Raw genomic sequence first — 25,699 nt, 5'->3', positions numbered from 1 at the left:
ATAGTATAAAATTTGACTGTAAAAATTGACATAAATCAGTGTAACAATTGCAAGATAGCATACACGAACAGATGCTCTGTTTATCCTCCTTAAGAGGATAACTAGAACTATTTGTTGTCCATCAATGGTCAGGTGCCATGTAGACGGTGTATGTAAAAACCCTTGTGAAATAAAAACTAATAATAGCTGAGTATTTTTTGTTTTGACAGCTGCAGTTTGGGGCCTCTAGGGCTGTTTTTCTTAAAGGTACTTAGTGTATTGTATAGAAGTATACAAAATGTAAATCCTAAACAAGAATGGATCGTTCTTTGGTGTATAGTTATTTAAAAGGAAATAACAACAGAGAAGTGTTAAATGTCAGTAAAAGAAACCAACAACCCATTAAAAATAAAGTTTTTTTTTATTTGTTCTTCTGACTTAACAGGTCACTGAAGAGTTTTACAATGTATTTTGTTCTGAACTGAAAGCTGTCACAGGTGATCCAAAGTACATTGATCATCTTCTGAGAAGAGTAGATGAACTAACTAGTCCAATGGAAGAACTGGCTTTTGACCCTTTTAGCCTTGAAAGTGCACATGATTGGAAATTAATTATGGAGGAATTTAAAGCAGAAGTTTCAGTAAGTATCACGTATGGTGATTTGTTTTCCCCTTACGCTTTCTATATAAAAATTCCTTCTAGAATGTCAATATTTTCATTTAAAGAGAATGTTTGATACATATATATATATATATGAACAAATATGTAAATGAAAATGGGAGGTATTCAACCATTTTTTTTTTAGTCAGTACTTTATTTGCAAGTTCTTTTTGTTTATAGTTTCACTTTATCTTGCAAACTGATAAAACATGCTTTGTGTTCATTGGCAAAAATCACTACAGCATGACTGGAGGGTTGGTGTGACCTCCCTGTGCCCACACACTGCGTATCTTAATCACGTTCCACAAAGAAGTCAAACTCTTTTCAATGCATTTATCCCTTTGTCCCTCAGATAATGAAAGGTCTTTCACGAATGAAAGATGTTACAGTGTTTTTGTGACTCCTATACCTGCCCAGCAACATAGGTTTAATATTAGTTTTCTGTTTCTTACTGGAAAGCCATCAGTTTGCAGGCCATTTATAAGTCAAAAGAATAGTAAAAATATGCCTTACAACTGTTACAAAAAGGTATTTTTATTATGCCTTCCTTACATGGTTTCATAAGATAAAGGTCTAAGGGACAGGATTTCTTGCCTTGTTTCCATTTAGATTATTGAAGAAGATGCCAAAAACTTTATTGATAAATCTTTTAAGACTCTTCGATCAGCAGAAGCTGCATTTGACATGCTGTTGAACTTCAAAAACACTCGCTGTCGTGAAACAATTAATAGGCAGCTGATGATGAAGTTCAATGACATATTGGACCAATACTGTAAAGAGGTATCTAATTTAGGATTTATTTAGTTATGTATGAAGTTCTGTATTGAAAATAATAAATCTGTATATCTCTCTATGTATCTCAATAGAAGTATAGTGTCATTTACCATCTGAAAGACTGACAGGTTTGAAAGAAGTAAGAATTGTTCCTGTTTTTGAACCTGCATGCAAGATAATATAGTTTATTTGCTGAAATGATGTACATATCAGAATACATGTAGCACAGTATGGGAAGTGAAGGATGTTTGTCTGTACTGTGAGACTTGTGGCTGTTCCTTTACCTCATGAGCAGCAGTACAACAGTAGTCCTTCCTGAAAAAAGCTATCTTTTAGCTTACTGGTGCTGGACACAACTATATGGCATGACCAAAATGTGCCTGAGATTAATAGTGAAGGCAGAAATAATTTCTCAGTTCTGTGCAAATAACTTCTGTGAGGTGTATACATTGGAAAGCCTTTGCTATCACAGCATTTATCTTGATGTTTCCAATAAATGTACAAGGACACCAAGTTTCACAATAAAATGTAGTCTCACAGAGAACACAAAGACAACATAGCAGTTCCATGAGATACAGAAAGGAAAACGTTCTCTGTAATGCAATTGATACAACAGCAAAGAGATTAATGAGGAATAAAAAATCATTGGTTTTGCCCTGTTGCTGGAATGAGCTTCAGAGCTTGTGTTTTGTACCAAGCTGGATACCGACCATGGAGCAGCAAATAGAGAAATTATTCTTAACAGTGATTCTTTGATTCTCCTCTAGGTTGAAAATATTAGACAAATCTTTGTTCAAAACCTCATGGATCCACCCTTGTTCAAGAATCATCCTCCACTGGCTGGAGCAATATACTGGGCCCGATCGCTCTTCTGTCGCATCAAACACACTATTGTTCGATTTCGGGAAGTAGAGGGGCTGCTTGCTAGTGAACGTGGAAAAGAAGTATGTTGGCTTCTTTGCTTTTTAATGAAGGAAGAAATACTTTCCTCACACCTTTCTTCTAGGGATGAGAAAATGCTCTTACGTGAACGAAGTTCAAAGAACGTATTTGCCTGTAGTGATCCATGTTATGCATGAAAATTTGATTGGAAACCTTTCCACTGTTTCTCAGAGAGATCGTGACAGAATCAATGACAGAACTCAAAAACCTAAATTCTTCATTGTCTGCATTACTTGCCCTCTCATTTATAACGATTGGAAACAAATCTTATTAAGTCAGGATAGTGAAACATTTTTCTTGATCTTTAAGATGATAGAGTTTTCCTTTCTAGGTAAAGCAAATGTATCTTAAAGTGGCCAGGAGGATGAAAGAGTATGAAGATCAGAAATATAATCAGTGGAGAGATGAGACAGAAAAGATGCTCCCACTCTTACTGGAAAAAACTCTGCTGATAGTCATTGCTGGTGGGTCAGCAACCCATGTTAGTCTAGAGACTTTTGATCAGGTAAGAGATAGAAAGATAATATACTAGGCTTCTCTGCGAGAAAGAATTGAAATCTATCTGACAGTCAGTGGGATTTGTCTGAGAGTGATGTTTTGAAGAGGAATGCTGTTTTTTAAAGGAAAATTTTAAAAGGTCTGAACTCAGTGTTTTTTGAGATCCTTCATAGGACCTCAGTTACTGAATGTCCTGACTGGTGGATGCATGAATGCTGTTTCTGTCTATTTTTTCCTGTACTGTATTTCCTATTAATCCTAGGTATTTGGTGCAATATTCTGGGGACATTACAACAAAACTTGGGACTGAAGTTAGGTAGTGGTTGATTCCCAGCAGAGACTATTCAGAACCCTGTTTAATAAATCTTTCATTTGACTGTGAGCTTCTACTTGGATTTCTGGATAACTGATTGCAGCACTACACGAAAAGGTTTTTGAAAACAGAATGCTGAGATGGCTATCAAATATTAAAGGCATTTTCACCAGCTCTGAATGTCAGCCATACTGTCCGACTTTTACCTACCATCTTATCAAATGTCCCCAAAAGTTAACATTTTCCTTGCATTGGAACTGTCTGGTGGTGTTTTTTTGATTTCTCCTGCTTTCTTGTGTTGTAGACCTCAGTAACAGAGGAGCCTGTCACCACAGAGAAAAGTGTCCAATTCCTAGTGAATTTTTCTCCCAGACTCCAAGAGATTATCACTGAAACAAAGTACATGGAGCAACTGGGGTTTCCAGTCCCAGAAATAGCAAGAAATGTGGCACTACAGGAAGACAGATATCTTAAGTAAGGCTTTAACTGCTTGCATACACACTTGCATCCACATTTCAAGTGATTTCACTGCAGAGTGTGCCCTGAGTCCTCACATTTTGGGAATAGGAGAGCTCTTACTTCTTTGAAATACAAAATTGCTAATGGCAATGGCACACTAACAGTCTGTCCTCTGGTGCTGTCTACATCCTTCACCCTGTAAGACTGTGTTTTACAAATGAATATGAGAAGAAAATCTGAAGGAAAAACAAAGCAAGAAAGTAGGTTGTTTTTGTTTGTTTTTGCCATGAATTGTTAATCTAATGTAAATTTCAGTTGACGTTTGAACTTGCTGCTGCTTTCCTGTGGCATTGAATAAGTCACTTTTGCCCAAATTATCACAGGCGTTTAGGCACAGAAAAATGCCAAGAAGAGCCCTAACTGGACTTTAAAATTCATTTACTTTATTCCTTTGTGTGCTTCAGGCTGAGGCTGTCTTAAACACTTTGTTGTTTACCAGGAGAGTTTGGTCTAGCTGCTACTGGAATCATGTGGGACTTTTCTTTTGTTTTTGATAGGAAGTGAACTGCATACATGATCAATACATATTCCATAGTTGTTCCTGCAGATTTTTATGTTCAAGATGATGTTTCCAGTGTGCAATTTTTATGTATTTTTGTTGCTGTTCATGTGTTTTACACTTACTAGGTATACAGATGGATTAAAACACATGCTGGATGACTATCACAATGTAGTAGGAACATTGAATGAAGCAGAAACCAAACTTCTTGATGACCATATTCAGGAACTCTGGAAAGTGTTCAAAGTAGGGCAAAGAAGACTCAACTGGAACTCCTTAGGTAACAGTGAACCTATTTGAAAATGGCCTTAGATACTGATTTTCAGTTTAAAAAGTCTCTTCAATTCCACACTCCATTTGATATGCCAGATGAAATCAATATTTGTCTAAATAGTACATGCTATTGCAATGGTCCAATAATACATTAGGCAAAGTCTGATCCAGAAGGATATTTCTCATGTTTTCGTTAAATATAAAACATTAAGTGGAAATGGATGTAGATTCTTAAGTCTTGGAAGGGAACTGGATGAAGGATTAGATGTGAAAACATTTATTCTATCTGCAGAGTATTTTTTTTTATTTCTGACACATCTGGTTGTGATAATTTTGATTGTTGAAACATTGATGAAAGTTTTGGTAAAAGAAAGAAAGCAAATGATTATGATTTATTTCAAGGTATTGCTGACTTTATAGTTCGATGTAAACAAGCCATCAGGAAGTTTGAAATCCTCGTCCATCAGATTCATGCGAATTCTGGAGACATAAACAACAACCTTCTGCAAATAGCATCAACAAATCTTTTCAAATTTCCACTTTCAAAAAGTGCTGATGTGCTTCCCAGTAAGTCTACATACTCTCATTTCTGACAGATGCTCTGTGATGTTTTACTTTGTTCTGTCTGCATTTTTTGGATGCTAAGATAAAACCATCTAACAGTTCCAGGAGTACTTACAGTGGTATTTCATGCTGTAACACAGGATGCACAAGCAGAGCGTCAGTAGCCTAAAGCTGACAGCGTTGATGAGAACTTAGGGACAATTATACAAATAGATCAGTATCTACTTGCATTTGATGACTTTCCTCATAGCTTCCCCTTTATTTTGCTCTTCCTTGTATGCAGTAATGTAATCTTAGAGCTGCAAACTGCTTTGAGTGCCAGCTCAACTGAGATCTTTTCTTCAAGGGGAAATTGCACTGAGGTGATTGTCTTCCATGCATCCCTATCACTCCAGTGACAAAGTATGAATGATGAACTAAGACTCTTCAGCAGGATCTGTTGTGACAGGACAAGGAGAAATGGTTTCAAACTAAAAAGCTGAGATTTAGATGAGGTAAAAGGAAAAAGTTGTTTATGATAAGGTTTGTGAAGCCCTGGAAGAGGTTGCCCAGAGATGTGGTGGATGCCCTGGAGATGTTCAGACTCTGAGCACCTGGCTGAGCTGTAGATGTTCCTGTACGTTGCAGAGGAGCCGGACTGGGTGACATCTAAAGGTCCTTTCCAACTCAGATGATTCTGTGATTTCTGACTCTTATGGAGGTTACTTTCACATCTATTAATTGCTGTTGAATAACTGAATGCATATAAAATAGGAGACTGAAAAATTAATAAATTAGTGTTATTAAATGAAGAAATTTTATTAGTTTACAAGACCAATTTCATGTTCACAAATAAAGCCCAGTGAATTATTCCAGTGTTGAAGGCTGTTAAGTCTTTTGCAATTCTTAACATTATTTTTTGTAATATTTTGCAGATGTGAAAGAATTTTTTGAGTATGTAAAATGTGAAAGAACAAAAGATACAGATCACATGGTTAGAATGTATACTGCCATTCCACAACTGTTAGCACAGCTGGAAGGACTTGTCAATATGAAGAGTGGCAAATCTTCAAAATTGGCTTCCTATTATGCATATTGGGAAAATAAGATTTATCAGATGCTGATACAGTTAATTCTGAAGTAAGTTAATTCAATTTTTAGTCTTTCCTCCTTAGTTTTTTCTCAATCTGTTATTGTAAACTCGTGTAATGGTACTCTGTTTGAACACCTTGTATTTGTTGTATTTGTACTGCTTTTGTGCAGAGTGCAGAACTGCTAACAAGGCAGAAGAGAGACCTGAATCCTGAGAAAATGGGTATTGGTTTTGTCAGCAGGAGACAGAAATAATGTACATTTTCTGCAGGGTGTGGGGCTGCGTATCTCTGCTTTATTTCTAAAATCAAAACCTTGTGTTACTGAAGAATGCAGTTTTGTAAATTTGCTGTCTGGCTGCTCAGTGCATCCCTGTAAAACAAGGACCAGCAGTATGAGAACAATGGTTAGTTGGATTATGCTTTACCTGGAGCAAAGGAGGTTCCCCTAGCGAAATATTATAAGGGCTTTTTACAGCATCTCTCCCTCTCGTGGTCCACATCTTTAAACTGTAGTCTTAGGATCCTTTTGCACTGAGATATCCCCATTCATTCCTTTCAGTAACTTATTTTAGTTAGCCAAGGTTTTGCATTACATCAGTCTTAGCGGGGCAGTTTTGCTCAGATACACGTCAGTGTTTCCAGCTGAAATAACTGTTAGCTGACTTTGGACAGATACGCTCACATATCTAAATGCATACCTCATAATTGCAGTCTCTCTTGAGCTGCTTATTGCTATCTTTGACACTATTTTTTTCCTTTCCCAGGAATTTGCAAGCTTTTAATGCAGCTGTTCTTGCAAATGTGCCACTGTTCCAAATAGAAGCTGTTTTGTCTCCTCCAAAAATAATCTTGCAACCCAATGCCAGTGAAATCGACAAAATGACAGCGCAATGTGTCCAAGACTGTGTTGAGGTCACAAAGGTGATATTCCATTAAGATTTACTTGTTGCCATATTTTGCTTGTGATTGTACTGAATTAATCTCACTTTACTTTTGGGCAAGAATTAATGTCAAAGGGAAGATTCATAATGACTTAGTGTGAAATAAAAATACCCAGTACATTGTTCTAATTTTACCATCCTAATTTTGCAAACTGATAACAAAGGAAAGAAATCACGTGATTTTCTATCCCTGTGGTCTTCCCAGTGGAGATCTAAAAAAATAGACTAAATAGTGCGTGGAAAGATTTTATTAGGATGAAATTAACTCTTCCCTCAACTGTTTGGGAAAATATAACCCAGGGTATACAATCTTTGGGCTTGGCATGGCTGCTCTGAGCAAAGAGGAATTGTCTTGGACCACATAAAAAATGTATGACGTGGTTAATGTATGTAAGTAACAAAATTTCTCCTATTTTTTAATATTCTTTATTAAAGCATAGAAAAAGAGGGCAACAAAAACATAAAACTAGCAGGTTGAACATGTATGAAATAACTTCATGCTGTCAGAATAACAGTTGATTCAAGAAATCATTCACATTACTTTGTACACAGTGTCCTAAATAATGATGACTTATTTGACTGATGTGACTCTCTACAAGGTAATTACTTTTCAAACTTGTCTTGAAAACTCTAGCATTTTGTGCGGTGGATGCATGGCACATGCATTGAATGCCCTCCTCAGCGTGTTACAGATGATGAAATGATCACATTCAGCTTTTACAGTGATATCTCCCAGAACCCTCTGATAACTGAGCAGGCTGCTCTCATCACTCAGAATGTCCACAGAGTCCTGACTTCTCTCAGCATGTATTTGAACCATTGGGAGAGATACTGTTTTCTGTGGACTGTGGACAAAGACATGGCCATAAAGAAGTTTGCTGCTGACAAGCCTTCCTATGTCACCTTTGATGAAAAGCTGCAGTTCTATATGAAGATAGCTCAAGAAGTCACTCAACAACCCTTAATAAAAGATGAACAATTTATCAGGCTTTATCTGAGTACTTTAGTTTCTGCAGTGGAGGATAAAGCTAAAGACTGGATGATTTCCCTTGGAAAGTTGCTTAATGAGTTTGCAAGAAAAGAACTCTTCAGTCTTCAGGAGGAGATGGAGGTAGGTGTTTCCTGTTCTTGTTGTCAGATGCAGCTTTCACTGGTTAGTAGGTGACCATGTGAGCTACTCTGAATTAGTTTGAGTGATGTGCTGTAATATGCCATACGTATAGAGATGAGCTGTCACTGCATAGCTAGGAAACAAAAGAGAACAGTAATATGCAAAAAAAGAGGCTTTCTCATTCCTGTGTTTGTGAATGCTTCATGTAAGTAATTCTGAAATTCCTTTTAAACCACCTTTCACAACTTCTTTTTTGGTGTAACAAAAACATTTATGTTTTTATGGTATTTACTTTTTGTTGATTTATAAATTTTTTTTTGGTATTATGTTTATCATCACATAAACTAAAAATGAAAGAGTCAGATGTCATTTGCTTGTGTTTTGTGTCTCAGTAAGAAGTGGCTAATTACTGTCCCAGTGTTGCCTCTGGAAATTATTATTTTATTCTTACAGACATTATCAGAGAATCTTAAGACACCTCCTGATTCCTTGGAAGAGCTGAAAATTGTCCTCAGTACAATTACAGCTATCAGAGGCATGTCGTTTACGGTGGAACTGAAATATTTGGACATCTGGGAGAGATACCGAACTCTTGCACTGTATGATATTCAAGTAGGTGAATGTTGTGTCTTGTCTCATAAAACATTTCAGATTTGAGCTATGCTCACAAATGCTTCCCATGTGAATGAATAATTGTTTTCCTATTAAGACATTTCATAGAATCACAGCACTGTTGAGGTTAGAAGTGACATCTGGAGATTGTCTAATGCAACCTCCGTTCTCAAAGTGGTAGCTCCATTTTAAATGGACATATTGCATGTGTTTAAATCTGATTAATAGAATCATCTAGCTTGGCTTTCAAGGTTGTCAAGTCCAATTGCTGACCTAACACTAAGGCCTTTCTGATGTCTGTTAGTGCCACCTCCACACATCTGTTAATTACCTCGGGAGATGGGAATTCCATCACTTCCCTGGGCAAGCAGTTCCAATGCCTAAACACTTTATGTGAAATAATTTTCCTAATGTCCAGTCTAAACCGCTCTTGGTGCAACTTGAGACTAACTTCAGTGCTGTTTCCATCTTTTGCATATTTATAATGCACACCTTTCTCACTTTCCTGTGTGTATTTATTGCTTGTGAGAGATATTACTGTTTTGTTTTAGGTGGCTAAAGAAGAGCAAGAGATGGCTGACAAGATTAAGGAAAAGTGGGAGACTCTGTTCTTTGAAGCATCAGAAGTTGATCACAACCTTGGAGGCATAAAAAGAATGTTCACAGAGGTAATATTTGTAATTAAATTGACAAAAAAAAAAAAAAAGAAATAGAAAGGAAAACAATTTAAACTCTGTTCTCTTTAGATTACAAAGCAACAGATCGAGGACTACACTACAAAGGTAGCAGATTTCTTCTGTAAATTCATGGCTGAGGGGCCTGGTGCTGTTGGAGAAGATCTCGATAAAGGTAAATTCAGCGTGTAAAGTGATGTCTTAACAATAATTTTTTTTGGAAAATTCATCAAATTTTATGTAAAACAAGAAAATTGTGTTTTCCTTAACATACAAACTGATCAACTGATCAATATGACACTTTTATTACTGTAATTTCTACTGACTATGTGCAAATGCTGTCTTATTTATTCCCCATAATGCATTGGATTGTTTATCTAGAAAAACATCCATCCTTTTCCAGGGCTGGAACTCATGGCCATTTTTGAAAAAGAAATGGAAAAACTGGAAGAAATTCATCAGGAACTGGGCAGTGTTGAGAAACTTTTTGACTTGCCAGCTAAAGTGTATCCTGACTTAATGAAAATGCAGAATGATATGAAAGGTCTAAAGCAAGTCTATGAAATTTATGAATTACAGAAGGTAAGTGCATGCAAGCTTATGTTCAAGCACATACTACATGCAAAGGTGGAAAATAGAAGAGCTTGCATTGTCTTTTAGTTACTATGAACTCTGTTCCTTTGCATGAAGTAAACTAACCTGTAATTTACCATCATGATGTCAGTTTAATGATGTTAATAGAGGAGAACAGAATGTCTCCATAGTAAACCAAACACATACATTTATGAGATAGGTACAGCCACTCATTCCTCAGAAATTATTGGATGGTCTTATGTTGTACATATCTGCTGATTATTTCTGTGGGACAACTTTTGGATGTGCAGGTGACAGCAGATATCTCAGGCTTGGTCTTAGAATTTTTAAGAAGTTCTATTTTTCCAAGATTAAAATGCCCTGATCAGCCAGCAGCCAGACTGGTTGTAAAGTATGCTCTTAAGAATGATTTTCCTCTTCTCCATGTTTACTTTTGATTTATTCATTATTTGTTTTGGTTATGAATCTGCCTTGAATGTTAACTTGCCTCTTTCTCTGTTTATAAAATGTTAATGCGATCACATCCTGACTGTGGTCTCTAGATCCTGCTGTACCAGAAAACAAAGAGAAATATGGTTTTTTTTTTCCTCCTGATAACCTTGTTCCCAGGCAGCTAAAGAGGAATGGTCTCGGACACTCTGGATAAACCTCAATGTGCAGTTTCTTCAGGAAGGAATTGAAGGATTTCTTAAAGCTTTTCGAAAGCTGCCCAAACAAGTCCGCAGTATGCCAGCAGCCTGTCACTTGGAAACAAAACTGAAGGCATTTAGAGACTCCATTCCTTTGTTGCTTGATTTGAAAAATGAAGCTCTAAGAGAAAGGTTTGCTTTTATTTATTTAAATAATGCAAACAAATGGAAAACATTTGTTTTCATTTTCCTGTATCGTGGTATAGTTACTGATGCATCAATTTTATACAGGCATTGGCAAGACCTTATGGAGAGAACAGGCACAAGGTTTGAAATGACAACTGAAACGTTTACTTTGGAGAATATGTTTGCTATGGAACTTCACAGGCACTCAGATATTATCAATGAAATAGTTGGAACAGCTGTTAAGGAGCTTAGTGTTGAGAAGGTAATTTAAAATCATAATAAAACTAAACACACATCGATGACAACAGTTTTTTTAATGTGAGATCTTGAGTGGCATGACAGTAAGTTCCACTGTCTTCAGGGAGGTGCTGTAATGTAAATAAACCAATAGCTCTGTTAATAAGCTACAAAACAGCAGAAAATCCTACCTGTCGTGGCTTTCACAGCAGTGTATGGATTTTGCTGTCACAATAAGCAAGTTTGGTCTATGAAAAATGGAATTCATTTGATCTTAATCATGATGTTTTTAAACAAACCTTTTTATAAACCAGTGCTGGAAATCTGTGCAAAAGTTTTGTGGAGTTAATTGATTTCATTTCTGTGCTACAATTATAGTTCTCTAGGTTTTGAAGACTGAAACACATCTTTTTCTGTGCACATACAGAGTATGAAGGACATAACAGAAACATGGGAACAGCTGAAATTTACTGTGCAAATATATTTCAAAGGCACTGAGAAGCGTGGCTTTATTCTGGGATCTGTAGATGAAATTTTAGAGATTCTTGATGACAACAGTGTCAATCTTCAGAGTATCTTGGGCAGTCGTTTCGTGGGTCCTTTCCTTTCAACTGTTTACCATTTGGAAAAAACTCTGTCGTTGATTGGTGAAGTAATTGAGGTAGGGAAGAAAGTGTTGGGCTAAATTATTAACATTTATTTATAATCAGGATTTTCCTTTCTTTTTTTTTAAATCTTTGTTGGTAACATTTAACTCTTAGATCTGGATGGTGGTTCAGAGAAAATGGATGTACCTGGAGAGCATCTTTGTTGGCGGAGATATAAGATCACAGCTTTCAGAAGAAGCTGAAATATTTGACAGTGTAGACAGTATGTTCAAAAAGGCAAGTAACCGAATTGTACTGTGATTCCACAGTGCTATACATGCTCTTGAAGTACTGCTGTACACAGGAGCAAAGTCAGGTATGTGATTATGCTTGCATGGTGTGGGATACAGTCTTCTCTTTCACTTGCTTTTGCAGTATCTTCATGCTCTCAGCTTTAAGAATGTGCATACTTACCTCTGTGCTCATACAGTACTGCAGTATAGGAAACCATATTTAAAATTAATTCATTGTTGAAAGAACCTGTACTGCTTGTGCAGTCTGTTTTATCACTAGATGTAATTTAGTGTAATTCACTGCTGTTTGTTATTTTCTAATTTTATTTCCCACGTAGATAATGGATGAAACTGCAGAAGAACCAATAATTAAAAAATCCTGTGAGGCCCCAAATCGTCTATCAGACCTCCACCATATCAATAATGTGCTGGAGAAATGTCAGAAAAGCTTGAATGATTATTTGGATTCAAAGCGAAATGCCTTCCCAAGGTTTTTCTTTATATCTGATGAAGAGCTGCTCAGTATCCTTGGCAGCAGTAACCCACTTTGTGTCCAGGAACACATGATAAAGGTACAGTGTCTGGTTTTCCGAAGTGCCCTTCACTTTTAAGTGCTTTGAAGAGCTGAATAGACTATTCTGTACATGCTGCTAAGTGTGTGCTAATATTTCCTGCATACAAAGAACATCTTGGCAGCTTCTTCAAGAAACTTCTGAACAAATCAACCAGTTATGTAAAGAAGGTTTGAGATACGACATAATGACCTATCACTAAATAACCTTCCTGTAGCTCCTGAGAGGTCTTTACTTTCGAGGAAAATAAAAAAGTCACTTGAACCTGATCATTTGCTTTGTTTACTGTGCAGTAGGGCTGCTGGGCTGTATGCCTCAGTGTTTGTATTTGATTACTTACAGTCAGATCCATTTCTCTCTGGAGATGGTGAAAACTTCCTTTCAACATTAAAATGAGGGCTAGGTACACTTGAATCTTTCAAGCTTGATTTCTCTTATGTCAATTTCTCTGTTGGTGCATTTCAGATGTACGATAACATAGCTTCCCTGAGGTTTCAGGATGGTGATGGTGATAAGAAAATCGCCACAGCCATGATTTCAGCTGAGGGGGAGGTGATGGATTTCCGGCAGGCTGTAGCTGCAGAGGGCAGAGTGGAGAACTGGATGACAGCAGTGCTGGGAGAAATGAGACGAACAAACAGACTTCTTACTAAGGAGGCTATTTTTCGATACTGTGAAGACAGAAGCAGGTGAAACCATCAGTGTCAAAGATAATACAAGTACTTATATGTTACTATGAACCCTTAGTGATACAGAAAAACAGAAACTTCATTTTCTAATTTAGACACAGCTTAGCCTGTATTTCTATAATGCAGAGGAGTATGGATACCTGCATATGTAGTATTTTAACCAGAAAAAATGTTTTATTTACTCTCAGTGGTTTTGTAAGGCTTGAATTTTCATTTTTAGTAACGTGTGCACAATTTTTCTTATTATAAATTCTGTCTTGTCATTGTTACACATGGCATAGGTTGTTTTTCATGAGAGTATTTTCTAGACTTTAGAAATAATATCTCACACCTTGATTTTATTCGTCTTTATAAAGTTTTGGTCATGTTGTCGTTGTAGAAATAGGAGGGACTTCCTGTTTTTTGTTGTGATCATTTACTTAAACAGTAACTCAGACTCCCATACTGTATTTCCCATAGAGTTGATTGGATGTTACTCTACCAAGGCATGATGGTGCTGGCTGCCAATCAGGTGTGGTGGACGTGGGAGGTTGAGGATGTCTTTCGGAAAGTGAAGAAAGGAGAAAAACAGGCAATGAAACTGTATGCTAAAAAAATGCACCAACAAATTGATGAGCTGGTTACTCGCATTACTGCACCTTTGAGCAAAAACGACAGGAAAAAATACAACACTGTTCTCATCATTGATGTTCATGCCAGAGACATCGTCGATACCTTTGTCAGAGACAGGTAAATCCTCAACCTCCTGAGAAAATACCAGAGCCATAAGCTCTATATCTATCCCTTCACCTCATGTGTGCACGTCTCTTGTGCAGCATTCTGCAGGCTCAGGAATTTGAATGGGAAAGCCAGCTGCGCTTTTATTGGGACCGAGAACCAGATGAGCTGAGTGTGCGGCAGTGCACAGGGACATTTTCATATGGTTATGAGTACATGGGTTTGAACGGGCGCCTCGTGATCACCCCGCTTACTGATCGTATCTATCTCACATTCACACAGGTATGTGTTAAAGGAGTTCTTTTTAGCTGACGTGCACTTGTAAAACATGCTTCCATGCTGTCGCATAGTTGGCAACTGGGACATAAAAGAAAGTAGAAGAAATACAGTGTGAACACAAATGTATAATAAGTAGGTTGCAATAGTCTTCTAAACTAGTTGCTTTGAAGATAATATAGAACGCATGCAGAAATGAGATTTAAGGCTTGTTGTACCCATGGATTTGTTTGTGAATTTGCTACCAGCTTAATAAAATCCTTTTTGTAGTGGAAATGCTAAGTCATGGCTTGAACTGGTGATTGATCACCTGGTAGGAAGTCCGGGCCAAGCTAGGGTCTGTTCAAATGAGGTCTGTTCAAGTGCAGATCTCACTGGAGATTCCTGCATACCCGAGGCCTGAAGGTAAGCAGCTTCTTTTCTTCATTTCTGTGCCCACAGCTTTTGTATTTGTGCACATCCTCACTCCTTGTAGCTAGGTTCTTGCTGCTCTGCTGCTATTGCTGCACTTTCCATTGTGTTACACTTTGTTCTTTGGTCTGTCTTCAAAGGCTTTATCAATGTTTTTGGGAGGAGCACCAGCAGGGCCAGCAGGTACAGGGAAAACAGAAACAACCAAGGATCTGGCCAAAGCACTGGGCTTGCTGTGTGTGGTGACAAACTGTGGAGAAGGCATGGATTTCAAAGTAAGTTTTTAAGATCTGCATTCTATGGAAAGTTCCATTTACTGTTCTTTTCCAGCACACAGAATAAGCACAGGTTTTGAACTTCTGAACATGTGCCTCCTTTAGAGTTACCATGCCAATGAAATAGAGTAAAAAATAACTATTTTGAATAAATGTTAAAGGGAATTTGAAGATTCTATCTGTTCTTTCAAACAGGGAAACAATGGCTAAGTGTGTCTAAGCTCATTATGGGCTATCTGCACTTAGCAAATAGTTACCTAGGGCGGATTGCTAGCTCCTGAATGTATCCAGAGATTTTTACCCAGCCATTAAGAGTTTTAGCATACTCCAGTTTGCTGGTGGTGGATTCTTTAACGTACTCATTGCTGAGATGTTTTTCTTCTTCTTGTTAGGCAGTTGGTAAAATCTTCTCTGGTCTTGCCCAGTGTGGAGCATGGGGATGCTTTGATGAATTCAATCGTATCGATGCTTCTGTGCTTTCAGTCATTTCTTCTCAGATTCAAGTTATTCGAAATGCTTTAATGAATCATCAGAAAACATTTCAGGTAAACACTGAAAAAGAAGAGTAATTGTGAAGGCTGATCTTGTGCTAGAGGCAAAGATCCAGGACTGGGCCCAACTGGGAGATCGAAGGGCTGTTTCTGTGGTAATTGCTTTGTGCTGAGTGTTTTGGACTCCAGAATATGTACTCTGAGATTCAAAGATATTAAAGCTTTGCTTGTTTTCTAATCCTTTGCTAGATTCTCCCCTTGTGAAGTAGGAGAAAAGTAAGCTAAATAGAAAATAGTAATTAAATGTACCTACATTCATATCTAAAGCTGCATTTTTAACACACTGTCCCAAGTGGGTGTTCCAGTGTCACTGGTTTTCTCTTTCAGCAAATGGTAATGTTTCAGTTACAAACACACATTGTGCTAAAGTTTTCATGTGCTTTTAGTTTGAAGGACAAGAAATAAACCTTGATAGCCGAATGGGCATTTTTATTACAATGAATCCTGGTTATGCTGGCCGGACTGAGCTCCCTGAGTCTGTAAAAGCTTTGTTCAGGCCTGTGGTTGTTATTGTACCAGATCTTCAGCAAATCTGCGAAATCATGCTCTTTTCTGAAGGATTCCTTACGGCAAAGGTAAGAAAACTGTATTGCTCTCCATACCCTTGTATGCGTGCTCTGTGTTTTGTTGTAACTTCACGTCTGTGATTATTTAACTCTCAAACAGGTCCTTGCCAAAAAGATGACAGTGCTGTACAAGCTGGCAAAAGAACAACTTTCTAAACAACATCATTATGATTTTGGGCTGCGGGCCCTTAAGTCAGTGTTGGTGATGGCTGGGGAATTGAAAAGGGGATCACCAGACCTCAGTGAGGTAGGCTTGCTACTTATTTACCCTTTGCAGCTCATACTTTTCATTGGGAGTAATATGTGTTTACACATTCGCTGTAGTTTGTCTGCATTTGAAATAGAAGCATTGGTGTTCTTTGTCTTATTATTTTACTGTGTTCTTACTGAGCTTCATGATGCCCTCTACCAGCAAGGTAGCATCAGAACTTGGTAGGGAAACCTATAAAAAATGAGGTGTTTTACTTCATGTGCAGTCTTGATATTAAGTCCAGGATGCACTATTTATCCTGGATAAATAGTGAAAACTACTTTCTGAAGATAATACCCAAAGTGGGTGCTCCATTCATATTGTTGTTCATTTGGTAGCTCAAGTGGTGCATCGTACTTACAAACAAAAGCTTTTTGATGCTGCAATAATTGCAGAATTTGGGAATATTTATAAAACAATTGCTTATTTTAGCATCAAATCAGGGAAATTGTAGTATGATCACTCTAGCCACACAGCATTTTGTTAATATAGTTGAAAAAGGCAGCATTCTTAACTATTGGTCAACTTAATCCTTTCAAAATGGCCTCTTTTCCACTAGTAGCTGAAGCCAAGAAAGCATTCTCAAAGCTGTACTAAAGTAATTGTGCAATGGTTTTTGGTGATGATTGAAATTACTACATATTAGGTAATTGGTTACCTGTTTGGTAGAGAGTGATTCTGCTGTATTTTGTCTAGGATGTTGTACTGATGAGAGCTCTACGAGATATGAATCTTCCTAAATTTGTGTTTGAAGACGTACCTCTCTTCCTTGGCCTAATCTCTGACCTGTTTCCTGGCCTGGACTGCCCTCGAGTCCGCTACCCTGACTTTAATGATGCTGTAGAACAAGTGCTGGAAGAAGGAGGTTATGTTGTTTTACCAGTTCAGGTATAAAAAATGTTAATTGCCCAAGTTTTTGTTGTAAACATTAGGCTGGATATGCATTGCTGCACTCCAGAATGGTTCCAGGAAAGCTTAGTAGGTATAGACCAGCTGCTGATCTTGTCCATAGACCTATGGATAGCAGTCTGTTGAATTAATATGTATTTTTTCAGGTGGATAAAGTTGTTCAGATGTATGAGACAATGATAACTAGACACACTACAATGGTGGTTGGGCCGACTGGAGGTGGCAAATCGGTTGTCATTAATGCTTTGTGCCAAGCCCAGAACAAGTAAGTATACAGTTTGATACATGGAAAGGTGGCTGTAAAATGACTTGTGTAGTCATATCGAAATCATTAATAGCTAGCCATAACGTATGCTTGGGTTATCATAAGGTGGTATTCTCATAATATAAATGTATACATAAATAATATTGCTTTCCTTTTGTATTTCTAGGCTGGGATTGTTGACAAAGCTTTACACACTGAATCCTAAAGCTATGTCTGTGATTGAACTATATGGGATCCTTGACCCTACCACACGAGACTGGACAGATGGAGTCCTGTCAAACATTTTTCGGGATATCAACAGGCCTACTGACAAGAAAGAACGAAGGTAGACAGCTAGAAATTACTGTGATAACTTTTAGGTACTGAATTTTATGTCAACTTTTATTTTTTTAATATAATACACATTATTTGATACTATGCTAGTTCAGAAACAAATGATAAGTGAATGCAAAGTGTCTAAGGGTATCTTTCTATTTCTTGTGAGTTGTGTGCCTCAGTGAGATGAATAGAAACAATGCAGTGATCAAAAATGCAGGGGAGACTTCAAAACACCTGGGCTGACATTGATGCCTTTGATGGAATGTCTGAGTTCTGAAATATGTGACTGAAGTCAGAGATTATATATCCCTTGGCTCCTGTATCCACAGGTACATTCTGTTTGATGGAGATGTAGATGCTCTATGGGTTGAAAACATGAATTCTGTCATGGATGACAATAAGTTATTGACCCTGGCAAACGGGGAGAGGATTAGACTCCAGTCTCACTGTGCACTGTTGTTTGAGGTAGGAAATGGCTGTATGTGGGAGGGGTTAGATGAGGCTAGATCTACACAGCCTGTAAAAGTAGTTACTCTGTCTATTCTTTGAAGGCATGATTATGTGGTATGATTATTTTACAGGTTGGTGACTTACAGTATGCATCTCCTGCCACAGTATCCCGCTGTGGAATGGTCTTTGTGGATCCTAAAAATCTGAAATATAAGCCTTACTGGCAGAAGTGGACGCAAGGAAGAGAAAATGAGGTGGGATTTTCTGCATTTGGACATAGAGTATTTTTTATTAAATACTGAACTGTAGAAAGAAGAGGGAAAAAAACAAAACACAGAACATCTTTGTAAAAAGTCAGTCTCATCTTCTGAATTGGCTTATGGTTCATCTGTCATTAAGTTCTGAATTAAGAAAACTTAGTTACTATCACCTGACGAATGCAGATCCTCAGCTGCCAAAAAAACAGTCTGTATAACTCTTAAATTTCTTAATTTGCCTGTATTCTGTCACTCCTGTAAAAGCAATTATACTTGGTCAGCCAGGTGTTGATGGGAAACTCTGCTTTCACTGTCACCCTTCCACTTTTCTGTGTGTTTAATTATTGTCCCTTTTTTCCCTCAGCAAGAGAGAATTGAATTGAATCGTCTCTTTGAAAAATACGTGCCCTGCCTTATTGATATGATTACAGAGGGAGTTGTGGATGGCAAACAAGAAGAAAGGCTGAAGACCATTGTTCCTCAAACAGATTTAAACATGGTGAGGAATAGAAAATAAAGGTTGAAAAAGTTTATCTTAGAAGTGGAGCTGACTAATGAAGGCAAAAATCTCCCAAGGAAATCACAAGAGTAGAGTTCACAGTGAAATCTCAGTTTGCTACCAAGAAACAATAGAAACAGTCAGTTCCTTACCAGTGCCATCCTGCTATGATTAATACTTGTATCAGTAGATACATCTGTAAGGACCAAAGATCAGCAAACACTCAAACAGCTGAAAACATAGTAAGAGTTTTTACCTATCTAAATAGTGATTCTGTTTACACTTTTGACCTTTTTTACAACAGGTGGTTCAGCTGACTGTGATGCTGGAAGCTCTTCTTGTAGAAAAACCTGATGATCCTGATGTTCTAGAGTGCTTTTTCTTGGAAGCTTTATATTTTTCTTTAGGTGCTTCTCTTCTTGATGCTGGAAGAGTTAAATTTGATAAATACATTAAACATATTTCTTGTATGTCAACTGTTCACGATGAGAACATCCTGGCTAAGCCAGGGGAGCTGCCAGGTAGGATTTTATTGTAACGTACTCCAAATCGCGTTGATTATGTTGGAAAAGTCTTGGTTTCCTTGAAGTGAGAACATTGTACTTCCTTACAGCTATCTGCCATGAAAATGTTTGATGTTCTCTGAAGGACTGTCACTGAAAATGTGTAGAGATACTATTGCTGGCTGACTCTTAGTTACTGGCTTACCTTCACAGAACTGTGCCAGCCAGAAAATGTAAAAAGTGAAAGGAAAAACAAAAAGGGAAATGAAAACCATTGGAAAAGTGCTTATTAATTGATAATATGACTCAAATACTGGACTAGGAGAATTTTGTTAGGTGTTTTTCTGGGTTAAATGACAAGTGGAACAGCGTTGCTCTACTTGACCCAGAATCACATCCTTTACTTTCATTTCAGTCTTATGAAATGTTGAAGTGTCCTAGGAACTTTTCAGCTGTTTAATGGTTTTCAGGTCAGCTGCCAACTTTGTATGACTTTCATTTTGATGGATTTAAAAAAAAGTGGGTACCTTGGATGCAACTTGTTCCTGGATATATTCATAATCCTCAAAAGAAGTTTCTTGACATCCTAGGTGAGTGTAAGATAAAAAAAGTGGCAGTGTGCTTTTACTTCATAATGTGTGAGTGGACTTAACGTAAGTGTCCTCACCGTGTGCTGAAGGGCATCTACTCTTTTTCAGTTTCATGTGATGACAGAAACCAATTTATTTAATGCTCTTGTTAGAGTAGATTAGCAGGAATAGAGTTGATATTTACAGCACTGTGTAATAATGAAATGAGGAAGAACTTTTTTCAGTGCCTACGGCATTTTGAAAGAGTCAGAAGAGCAGAAGATTGATTTTTTTTTTTGTGTGTGTGTACTTGGCCAGAAACTCTGAAAAAATCTCACATCACCAGTTCAAGTGCTCAGTAGATAAAAAATTCATTTTTAAGGCCATTATTGGTTGTTACTTGAAATACTATATAATGATGACAAGCGCTTTTCATAGTTAAGACTAAATTGGTCCAGGTTGTATTATAGTAAGATTCAGCAAGCATAGATTAATTTCACTGACACAATAGGTAATGGTATTGTCTATAAAATTGTTCCTGATGGCAGGCTATTCACATAGAACAAAATTCATCTCTGTATGTTTCAGGGAAAAATAAGTCCTGATCCAAGTATATCCTGATTATGTCCTTGGAATAGGGATTACGTGGAATTTAACCAGTCTGTGGTGCTCCTATGTGGAGAACTAATTTTCTTACATGTCAATAGGAGAAAAGAGCCCAGTGATAAAAATTGAGTAGCTGTGGTTAAGCAATTAAAGTTTTTCTTCAACATTGTTAGTAAGTCGATATTTCAGGTTACGTCTTTGTGCAACTGCATGTTAATTGTGAATCTGATCCAGCTGTGTTCCATAAATATAAATTGCCTGGGCTGCACTGCCTTCAATTTTAACCTGCTGTTCTATTCATGATCTTTTTCAGTGCCTACAGTGGATACAACACGCACTACTTGGTTGCTAGAACAAATGGTAAAAATAAAACACCCAGTTGTTCTTGTAGGTGAATCAGGTACTTCTAAAACAGCAACAACGCAGAACTTCTTAAGCAGTCTGAACGAAGACCTTAATGTACGTATGAGGCATTTTGCCTTGTTTATAAAGCTGCATTTTCATTTTGTGACCTTGTGTTAAATTTCTGTTCTGAAGCCTGAGCCTGTGAGTAGCAGTATTGACTTTGAGGCCTCATGAAGGTTCAGAGATCTAACTGCAAGCTCAGGCCCAAATTGTAATGATGATTTGTGAATTCTTAAAGGAAAGAAATATTTTGTTCTCTTACTTTATCAAAGATTTAAGAAGAATTTTACTTCTTTGTTGTCTGTAATTCAAATGGGTAACTGAACCAGAGGAGTGTTTTTGATATGTCTGACAACTTAATATAAAGAATATTCTGTAGAATACTCTAGTTTGGAGGGGAACAAAAAAAGGTAAAAATCCATTCTTATCAATTTCCTCCTCTTTGCAGCTTCTCCTAGTGATGAACTTCTCTTCCCGTACAACATCAATGGACGTCCAGAGAAATCTAGAAACAAACGTAGAGAAACGAACTAAAGACACTTATGGCCCTCCTATGGGAAAACGTCTCATTATTTTCATGGATGATATGAATATGCCAAGGGTAAGCTGCCACTGTTATAAAATACCACAAGGTATTTTGGAAACATTTATGGTGGCACTGATGTCATGCCTTCATATACAGATTCAACTGTGTGAAAGGACTAGGTCTTATATCACAAGTCAAGGGGATTCGTGGAAGTACATAACTGCTTTTTAGTTTGGGAACTGTGGGACTTGTGTGCAGTGTGGGGTATTTCTGTCTATTGCAGTATTTGACCTCTAGATAAGAAATATTTCCTTTCAAATCACTTCTTATAGAATCATAGAATCGCTCAGGTTGGAAAAGACCTTCAAGATCATTAAATCCAACTGTAAATGGCGTTAAAATCATTTGCCTGTGGCCTAATATTGGTTGCAGGATGCTTCTTGTAGGAACCTCCCTTTCTCTTTAGAATTGGAGCAGGAAAGGATGTGCGTTTTTAGTTTATCATGGAGAAGAGGCACTTTTATTGTATGAGACATCAGAATGAATGTTCACAGTCAGTGCCAGAGCTCTACCAAGTGTTATGTAGTCTGTGTAACGCTGTCCCAAGTAGGGAGCACAATATTTTCATGTTTATAGCAGTATTTGGCATGTTGATATACTGCGCTCTAAATATCTTGCTGCTTTCTGTGTTACAAAGGTTGATGAGTATGGCACGCAGCAACCCATTGCCTTGTTGAAGCTGCTGCTAGAAAAAGGTTTCTTGTATGACCGCAGTAAGGAGATGAACTGTAAAATGCTCCGAGATCTGGGATTTGTTGCTGCCATGGGGAAAGCTGGAGGAGGTCGGAATGAAGTCGACCCTCGATTCATCTCACTCTTCAGTGTTTTTAACATACCTTTTCCTTCTGAGCAATCACTGAATTTGATCTACGCCTCCATCCTGAAAGGCCACACTGCGGTAATTTCACTCTTGTTGAAGGATTGCTTAACGGGTTTATTTTGAAATACACACTTATTTTTGTGTTGTCACAGGATCTAAAAACATTTGTTATCAAGTTTCCTTCTCATTTAGAGAAGTAGTAGTTTTAGACTAATTTATTTTTTCTCTTGTGAAAACACTGTAGAAATTCCAGTAATTGAGTGTGATGTTACTTTCAGTGAAGATGCACCGTACCCAAAAACATTTAATTTCTGTATATTTGCAGGAATGCTGCACAGGAATACAAATTTCTAAAAATGTTTACTCTAAGTTATTTGAAAAGCTGGAAAGCAGAATATTTGATAGTATTCAATTTTCTATGGGCAGTTGCATGAAAACATCTCTTTTTTCTCTCATGTTTGCAGATGTTTAATGAGTCTATATCAGCTATCTCTGAGACCATAACAGTATGCACCTTGGAGCTTTATAAAAGGATTGTCTGTGACCTACCCCCTACTCCTTCCAAATTCCACTACATTTTTAACCTGCGGGACCTTTCCAGGGTCTATAATGGACTTATTCTTACAACCCCAGAGAGGTAAGAATATAAAAATTGTCTTCAGTAGTCCTTTACCTGTTTGTTTGGATGAAGCTGGGGTAAAATGAGGAAGCTTGGTGCATGAAATCAATCACATCTCATTGCTTTTCATTAAACCTTCACCAGAGTGAGAAGATGTGCAGGAACATCCTTAATTACAATACTACTTTTGATGACAAATACTATTGCATTAATCTTCCTTAAATAAGATACCTGAAGATATTGATGCAATTTTTTTTATCTTTATGAAGAGGGAAAGAAAAAAACAAAACAGTAGAAGAGTTTTTAAAAAAATCAGTCCAGACTTTTGGTCAAATCAGTTTGCTTGGGTCACTCTGATATTTTGAAATTAATGCAGGTTTCAAACAGTCACACAGATGGTGAGAGTTTGGAGAAATGAGTGCCTGAGGGTTTTCCATGACAGGCTGATTAATGAAGCAGATAAAGCTTTGGTGAGTAATTTCTTTCAACTTTCATTAGTTACTGAATATTACAGTGGCAATTAATTTGCCACAGCAGCGTTATCAACTATTGCATTCAGGTCTTGCAGTCATACTGCAGACTCGTCTAACTGCTGTGTTGTTACTACATTATCTTAAAATGTAATCTGTGGAGCTCTCTGAAATAAAGTAACCATGGCAGATTAAGTGAGCAGATCTGTTGAAGGAACAGATTTTTTTTTAATAAGGTGTATTGCTTTCTGTCTTAAATTTCTGCAGTCCATTGACTTGGATGGTTCCTGAATTTCCTATTAGGCCATTTTGTATCATAGAACACAAAGGACGTTGTGGTCTGGTTCTTCTGGTAACCTCACTAGCTTTCACTCTTGGAAATAAGTCAATATTTGAGCAAGAATGTGCATTATTAATATCACTCTTTTAAGTATCCCTGGACTCAAAAATACCTGCTTTGTTCTGTTGCCTAAGTTATTTCTTATACACAAAGGTACAAGGACATATCAAAAACCTGATTGAAGAGAATTTCAGAGATGAATTGGAGCAGGCTATGAGGGATCCTATTCTTTTTGGGGATTTCAGGACGGCACTGAATGAGGGAGAGCCTCGTATTTATGAAGATATACAAGCCTATGATGTGGCAAAAAATCTCTTTCAGGTAGTGTGCTTCAGTTTGGAACTATGTGTGATTTTTGTGTCTTTGCATGAGGAATGGGCAGGAAATTGCACCAAACAAGGTGAAATCAGTTTGTATGTGCACACATACAACAGTGTGCACAGAAGACTCTCATTTGGCATCTGGAATTATGAAAATTGAGGGTCAGCTATGGCAGTGCTTTCTAATTATTTATTTTCCTTGATGATCTTTTCTAGCAATAATGCAGCTAAATGGGTTGTTATTTTATTAATGTTATTGTTTTCTTGGTCTCCTAGTAACGTTCTGGCCACCTTTCTCTGCAGGAGATTTTGGAGGAATATAATGAGGCTAATGTTAAAATGAATCTAGTTCTTTTTGATGATGCTTTGGAACATTTAATCCATGTATATCGCATCATACGGATGGATCGTGGCCATGCCCTACTCATAGGAGTTGGAGGCTCAGGAAAGCAGTCTCTTACAAGATTGGCTGCCTTTACAGCTGGATGTGAGGTTAGTGTCTGTGCATCTTTGCAGTGAATGAAGACAAGGAAAGCAACAGTGGGATGAGGATTAAATTGGATGGGGATGAGAGGAGGAGGGGAAAGGCAGTCAAGATAAGATTAGGCTGGCATCTCTTCCGTGTGAAGAGAAGAAAACAGTTTGCTAGGAGGCTGTGGGTGATCTAGGCTCTTGTTGCTTGAATCTAGATTTTGGCACTTGGGGACAGAAAACAAGGATGGGTTTTAGGGTCAAATCTAATAGTACCTAATTATTGCTTTTGTTGCTTATCTGTACTACAGCATCACTCTGGTGCTTCTCAAGGAACCCTATTGTGATTGATATTGTAATATTTTAGATAGGAAATGTTCCTCCTTCAAGAGTTTCTTAAGGAAACTGTTGGTTTGGAGGGGAAGAATGAAAAGGGAGGGTGAATACAAAGGGCAGTCAAATTTTAAAATTGCAATCCTGTAGGTTTGTACAAATGTAATTGTTTGGAAAGAGTGCAGTGCATAAATTTACTGATGGATGGTGGCCAAACCAAAACCTTTCATCCAATCTAGTTCAAATTGAGTTTCAAAGTTACCATTATGTCTTGGGTTCGTCTGTCTCTTCTTAATATTTGTTTGCATCCCTAGGTATTTGAAATCATCTTGACTCGGGGATATAGAGAAAATAACTTCCGAGAAGACCTGAAAAGCCTGTACCAGAAGCTTGGTATTGAGAACAAGTCAATAGTCTTCTTGTTTACAGATGGCCATGTAGCAGAAGAGAGTTTCTTGGAGCTCATCAATAACATGTTAACTTCAGGTGACACACACAGCCTGAATTACTGCCAGTATAGTATCTGCTTGTGACTCAAATGCACCCTTGGTCCAGCTTTTACTATTTCACCCTGTATTCTCTGCTGCTGTAGTTAGTTACACCTTTCAATACTACCTAAAATTATCTTGGCCTTAATGATGGCTTTTTGACATTGTATTGTCATTTATATGCATCGGGGGAGCCTAAAAGTGCA

General features: G+C 37.5%; 1 protein-coding gene across 1 annotated transcript in view; it reads left to right on the top strand.

Moving 5' to 3' along the window:
- Positions 1-25,699, top strand: part of DNAH10 (dynein axonemal heavy chain 10) — a gene marked incomplete at both ends in the record, with an annotated part of 53,944 nt that overhangs the window by 8,391 nt on the left and 19,854 nt on the right. Inside the window, 42 exons of the mRNA XM_079543649.1 lie at positions 425-619; positions 1,249-1,419; positions 2,181-2,357; positions 2,687-2,860; positions 3,471-3,640; positions 4,313-4,464; positions 4,860-5,024; positions 5,936-6,140; positions 6,859-7,015; positions 7,670-8,146; positions 8,600-8,758; positions 9,310-9,426; positions 9,505-9,607; positions 9,836-10,014; positions 10,636-10,847; positions 10,947-11,103; positions 11,506-11,739; positions 11,840-11,962; positions 12,297-12,530; positions 12,996-13,219; positions 13,679-13,948; positions 14,035-14,218; positions 14,764-14,898; positions 15,291-15,443; positions 15,836-16,024; positions 16,116-16,262; positions 16,962-17,153; positions 17,321-17,439; positions 17,606-17,764; positions 18,087-18,222; positions 18,339-18,461; positions 18,829-18,963; positions 19,268-19,484; positions 19,937-20,056; positions 20,955-21,100; positions 21,495-21,647; positions 22,270-22,530; positions 22,917-23,089; positions 23,448-23,541; positions 24,035-24,202; positions 24,505-24,693; positions 25,320-25,491. Coding sequence (XP_079399775.1) covers positions 425-619; positions 1,249-1,419; positions 2,181-2,357; positions 2,687-2,860; positions 3,471-3,640; positions 4,313-4,464; positions 4,860-5,024; positions 5,936-6,140; positions 6,859-7,015; positions 7,670-8,146; positions 8,600-8,758; positions 9,310-9,426; positions 9,505-9,607; positions 9,836-10,014; positions 10,636-10,847; positions 10,947-11,103; positions 11,506-11,739; positions 11,840-11,962; positions 12,297-12,530; positions 12,996-13,219; positions 13,679-13,948; positions 14,035-14,218; positions 14,764-14,898; positions 15,291-15,443; positions 15,836-16,024; positions 16,116-16,262; positions 16,962-17,153; positions 17,321-17,439; positions 17,606-17,764; positions 18,087-18,222; positions 18,339-18,461; positions 18,829-18,963; positions 19,268-19,484; positions 19,937-20,056; positions 20,955-21,100; positions 21,495-21,647; positions 22,270-22,530; positions 22,917-23,089; positions 23,448-23,541; positions 24,035-24,202; positions 24,505-24,693; positions 25,320-25,491 — 7,420 coding nt within the window. The remainder of the gene's footprint in view (positions 1-424; positions 620-1,248; positions 1,420-2,180; positions 2,358-2,686; positions 2,861-3,470; positions 3,641-4,312; positions 4,465-4,859; positions 5,025-5,935; positions 6,141-6,858; positions 7,016-7,669; positions 8,147-8,599; positions 8,759-9,309; positions 9,427-9,504; positions 9,608-9,835; positions 10,015-10,635; positions 10,848-10,946; positions 11,104-11,505; positions 11,740-11,839; positions 11,963-12,296; positions 12,531-12,995; positions 13,220-13,678; positions 13,949-14,034; positions 14,219-14,763; positions 14,899-15,290; positions 15,444-15,835; positions 16,025-16,115; positions 16,263-16,961; positions 17,154-17,320; positions 17,440-17,605; positions 17,765-18,086; positions 18,223-18,338; positions 18,462-18,828; positions 18,964-19,267; positions 19,485-19,936; positions 20,057-20,954; positions 21,101-21,494; positions 21,648-22,269; positions 22,531-22,916; positions 23,090-23,447; positions 23,542-24,034; positions 24,203-24,504; positions 24,694-25,319; positions 25,492-25,699) is intronic.

Source organism: Tetrao urogallus (genome assembly GCF_951394365.1).
Source record: "Tetrao urogallus genome assembly, chromosome: 17".
NCBI lineage: Eukaryota > Metazoa > Chordata > Aves > Galliformes > Phasianidae > Tetrao > Tetrao urogallus.
Note: the sequence above shows the minus strand (reverse complement) of the source record. Positions and strands in the feature narration are given on the sequence as shown.